Here is a 4811-nt window from a genome sequence, read left to right as displayed (position 1 = left end):
GTGGAGCCAGAGGGGCCCCCCGCGCCCTTGCCGGCGGCCTCCTCCCTGCCTCGGAAGCTGCTGCCCTGGGAGGAGGGCCCGGGCCCGCCGCCACCACCCCTGCCCGGGCCCCTGGCCCAGCCTCAGGCCTCAGCCTTGGCCACCGTAAAAGCCAGCATCATCAGTGAACTCAGCTCCAAGCTCCAGCAGTTTGGGGGCTCCTCGGCAGCTGGGGGCGCTTTGCCCTGGGCCCGGGGAGGCAGCGGGGGAAGCGGGGACGGCCACCACGGGGGAGCCAGCTACGTCCCCGAGAGGACCTCCTCCCTCCAGCGGCAGAGGTGAGCAGGGGCTGGTGGCGGGCAGCGGCCGGAGGGCCTGTGCTGTGGGACCAGAGTCCCCTTCCCGGAGCGGTGGCTCTGCAGCGTCCTGGGGGTGGCCCCCAGGTGGCAGGAGTTCACCCCAAAGAAGCATGCTTCCGCAGATGCTTTAAACTTCCCGCCCTCCCAGTGGCTCTCGGTCTCCCGTCACCATGGCAACCCACACCCCAGGCCGCTTTCAGACTAGCGGAGACTGGAGCGCACGCTGGCTGGCTGTCAGTTCTGACAGTCCCTGAAGTGCGGGAGCCCCTGAGCCCCGGGGGCTCGAGGCAAGCTGCCTTAGGGGTGCAGAGGTGGTGAGTGTGGTCCTAGCCCTGCACCTCCTACTCGGAGACCTCAGGCCAAGGAGCCACCTCTTGTAGGAGGTGGTACCCGCCCAAGATGGGCTCTGAGGCTGCTGTCCTGTGAGGTGAGGTGGGGGTGGGGAGGGGCCCCCCTGGCGCAGTGAGCCTGGCTGGGGAAATACGGGGAGCTGTGCAAGTTTGCCAAAGCTACCGCGGGCAGGGGTGGCCGCAGAGTTTGAACTCATCTGACACATTTGAGTCTCGCTCGGGGAGAGTCGTCACCCCCCTGACGCTGGCCCAGAGTGGGGAGAGGACTTTGGACCCCCTTGTCCAGCTGCAGAGGTGGCTCAGGTCGCACATCGCTAGCCGACCAGGGTGGCTTCTGAGAAGGGCCACTGAGCGATTCGGTGGGTGGCATGGGGCGGTGACGAGGGCCTGGGGGCCACCGGGCCTGGGCGGGACAGCCTCCCCACCCGGGGCTGGAGGGCCCGGCCTGTGCTGTGGGAGGGTCCGAGACCCTCAGGGGGGGCGCCTGTGTGGGGCTTACTAGGGTGGAGACCCTCGAAGCGGCTCCTGCCCCTGCTGGGTGCGGGACAGTCACAGCGAGACACCTGCTGCGTCCTGGGTGGCCACAGAGCACAGGACAGGCGAGGCCGGACCCTCAGCCCAGTCCAGGGAGCTGGTGGGGGTGGGGGAGGCCGTCGTCCTGGACACGGACAGCAACGGGCAGCGGAGGGGGTTAGACACCCTCTCAAGGGGTGGGCGAGGGCCTTGGCGGCCCTCGAGCAGTCCGTGGGGCGGGTGAGCAGGCCAGGCGGGCGGCAGTTCCCAGGCCCGAGCAGGACCAAGCTGCAGGGAGCCAAAGGGATGAGGGGAGCCTTTTCCTCCCCTCGTTTCTTCTCCTTCATCTCCCTCTCCTCATCTCTCTCCCCCTCCTCCGCCCCGCCCCCTCCCATCTCTCCCCCCTGAACTCTCACCGTTTTTGTTCCTCGCTCACCGTCTCCCTGTCCTCCACTCTGCTGTGCCTGGTCCTAACGAAAGGCGGTACAGAGTAGTGGTTAAGAGCTCAGACTTTGGTGCCGTGTAAGCGGGCTCTGCCACTTCGGCTGTGTGTCCTTAGGCAAGTTACCTAGCCTCTCTGTGCTGGCGATGCGAGTCACCTCCCTCAGGGCTGCCGTGGGGACTCTGGCGAGGCGCTGCGTAAAGCCCCTAGAGCCGTGCCTGGCACACGCGGGCATCAGCAAGCGGCGGTGGCGATTGCTCTCTCTTAATGTCTCTTTCTCTTCCGTCTCTCTTGACTGTGGCCCTCCCTGTCCTCTGGTCTTTCTCTCCCTCCATCTCTGTCCTGCCATCCGTCCTGCCCGCCCATCCCTCCCCAACCTCTCCGCCCTGCCCCGCGTCTCTCCCTCGCCCCTGCACCCTGACTGCTGCCTCTTTCTCCCCCACCCTCCCCGTCGGTCCGCTCCTGCACCCCTTACCCCACCCGCTTGTCACCTTCCAGACTCAGCGACGACTCCCTCCTCTCCAAACCCGTCAGCAGCCTGTTTCAGAACTGGTCCAAACCACCTCTGCCGCCGCTCCCCACGGGAACCGGGGTCCCCCCTTCAGCTGCTGCGGCCGGGGGGGCCACCTCGCCCTCGGGCGGCTCCTCCACCCGCCACCTCCAGGGTGTGGAGTTGGAGATGCGACCGCCCCTGCTGCGCAGGGCCCCCAGCCCCTCCCTGCTGCCCGCCTCGGAGCACAAGGTCAGCCCGGCGCCCCGGCCCTCGTCCCTGCCCATCCTGCCTTCTGGACCCCTCTACCCGGGGCTCTTTGACATCCGCGGCTCCCCCACCGGAGGGGCCGGCGGCTCTGCGGATCCCTTCGCTCCAGTCTTCGTGCCGCCGCACCCTGGGATTTCCGGGGGGCTCGGTGGAGCCTTGTCGGGGGCCTCCCGCTCCCTGTCGCCGACCCGCCTGCTTTCGCTGCCCCCAGACAAGCCCTTTGGCGCTAAGCCTCTGGGGTTCTGGACCAAGTTCGACGTGGCCGATTGGCTGGAGTGGCTGGGCTTGGCTGAGCACCGGGCCCAGTTCCTGGACCACGAGATTGACGGCTCCCACTTGCCGGCCTTGACCAAGGAGGACTACGTGGATCTGGGCGTGACCAGGGTGGGCCACCGCATGAACATCGACCGGGCTCTCAAATTTTTCCTGGAGAGGTGATGGCTGGCCTGGACGGACCAGCCGTCCACAGAAGCCTCGAGCCTGCTGGCCTCCTGACCTCTGACCCTGACAGTCATTCTCTCCCGGCCGGGGACTCTGCTCAAACTCGCGTCTGCCGAGGCCGGGGGGTCACCAGGTGGCCAGATCCCCACCGGACATTTGCACCTCACAGGAGGGGGCAGCTGACTCAAGACTGTGTGTGAAGTGGGGAGCGGAGGGGGAGGACGGAAGAAGTCACGCAGGGCCATGGGGAAGGAGGGAAGGGTCGATTCTGGGAGGGGGGGACAGACAGAGCCATAGAGGGTCAGCCCTGAGCCTGACGGGACGGGGGTCGCCCCCCAGGCCGCAGGAAAAGGGGTGCCCTCAGATTCCACCACCTGCTCTCACCGCCCTTCCCCCCTCTCCCGGCCCCCTGCTCCCCTGCACACACAGCAGCCCCCTGGCCGCCTGCACGCTCCTTTGCACGCCTGCTCGCCGCTCCCCTCCCTGGGCTACAATTTTGCACAGATCTGCCCCTCGCTGTTGCACACTCGCCTTGGCTCCAGCTAGGCCCTCGAGGCCCTCCAGCACTCGCTCACTGCACACACGGCTTGGCTTTCCCACGCCCCGCGCCACCCCTGCTCTCCAGACTTCACGTCGTCTCTCTCCCCTGGCCCACCCCCCCACACCTCACTCGGGAAAATCTCGGGACCCTTGCTGCAGACACACTTGGGACGCCCTTTCCCTCACCCCTCACAGCCTCTGCACACGTGTTTATGCTCTGGAAACCCCTTGGCCACACTCGCTCTCCGCCTCTCCGGACAGCCTGACCCGCCTCATGCATCCTGCTTGTGGTTGGACCCCAGCTGCTGCTCCCGCCCTCTCACTGTGACACGCCCACTCTGCGCTCCGCTGGCCTAGCACGCCTGCTGCTCCCCAGGAACGTCCGCTCCCACGCCCTCCCTTTCCTCTCTGCCGGAGCCTGCTCCCTGCACCCCACCTTCCTCCAAATCTTTGTCCATCTCCATTCCGACTGTCTCCTTGCGCACGCACACCGCCTCCCAGCACCTCCCCTGCTCTCCTGGGGCCATTTCCTTTCCCTCCACAAGGCGCTTGCACACCTGGGCCGTGCTGCACACCTGTCCTTGGGTTTCTACTTAGCCGGGGCAGGGCAGCTTCTCCCACCTCGCCTGGGGAATTTTCCCGCGCCTCCCCTGTTTCACGCCACACGAGCTCACCGTATCATCATTCCTGGATCATCATTCTGGCACCTTCGCTGTTTTGTTTCGCTCCTATGAAGAAACAGCTGTAGCAGCCGAGCTCACACCTGTGCTTTGGCTCCTTGCACGCTTCCCTAGCACACCCGCCCTCGCTCGCCATGCTTCCACGGCTGCCTGCCTCTCCCTGCCCATCCTGGCCGTCCTCCCTCCGCTGTCTGTCCTTCCTGGGCCAGCCTGTCCATGGTTTTGCACGAAGAGCCCCTTCTCCCTCCAACCTTCTTGTCTCACAGATTCCTCTCTCCAGCATGGCTGCTCCTTCCCGCACGACCTCCCCCCCTTTATTCCTGGGGCTTGGGAATTTTAAGCCACCCCTACCCCCAGAAAGCCCCCTCCCCTACTGTGGGTAAAGGGGGGAGGGCACTGCCCTCAGGTCCCCCTATGTTCAGCTGCCAAAGAAGGGAGCTTCCCCTCCTTCCCCAAGCCCATTCCCCTCTGCTGCCACCTACCCCCAAAGTGGGGGCCGCTCCGTACATGGGGGGAGGGTGCTTGCAGCCCCCTCCCCTCACCACGTCAGGGATCTGCGGGGAACCTTGTGGGAGGGTCTGGGAGGGGGGAGGGGAGCGAGGGGCGGAGGTCGCGCTGGGCCCCTCCCCGCCCCCTCCCCCTGGTCGGGTGCCCCCGTCCGCAGGGGGCCTGCGCGGCACCTGTCTATCAAGGGCTTGTTCATTCTGGATGGGTGCCGCGGGGTTGGGGAGGGTGTAGGGGGTGGGG

The 4811-nt window shown here is 66.6% G+C and overlaps 1 protein-coding gene across 1 annotated transcript in view; it reads left to right on the top strand.

The window, feature by feature from the left end:
* Positions 1–4627, top strand: part of SHANK1 (SH3 and multiple ankyrin repeat domains 1) — a 40823-nt gene extending 36196 nt beyond the window's left edge. Inside the window, exons 25-26 of the mRNA XM_012733524.1 lie at positions 7–317; positions 2142–4627. Of these exons, the coding sequence (XP_012588978.1) occupies positions 7–317; positions 2142–2841 (1011 nt within the window). The 3' untranslated portion in view covers positions 2842–4627. The remainder of the gene's footprint in view (positions 1–6; positions 318–2141) is intronic.
* The last annotated feature ends 184 nt before the right edge of the window (positions 4628–4811 follow it).

Source organism: Condylura cristata, unplaced genomic scaffold (genome assembly GCF_000260355.1).
Source record: "Condylura cristata isolate star-nosed mole 26May11 unplaced genomic scaffold, ConCri1.0 scaffold00041, whole genome shotgun sequence".
NCBI classification, from domain to species: Eukaryota; Metazoa; Chordata; class Mammalia; order Eulipotyphla; family Talpidae; genus Condylura; species Condylura cristata.
The sequence above is the reverse complement of the archived record's forward strand: the minus strand, read 5'-3'. Positions and strand labels throughout refer to the sequence as shown.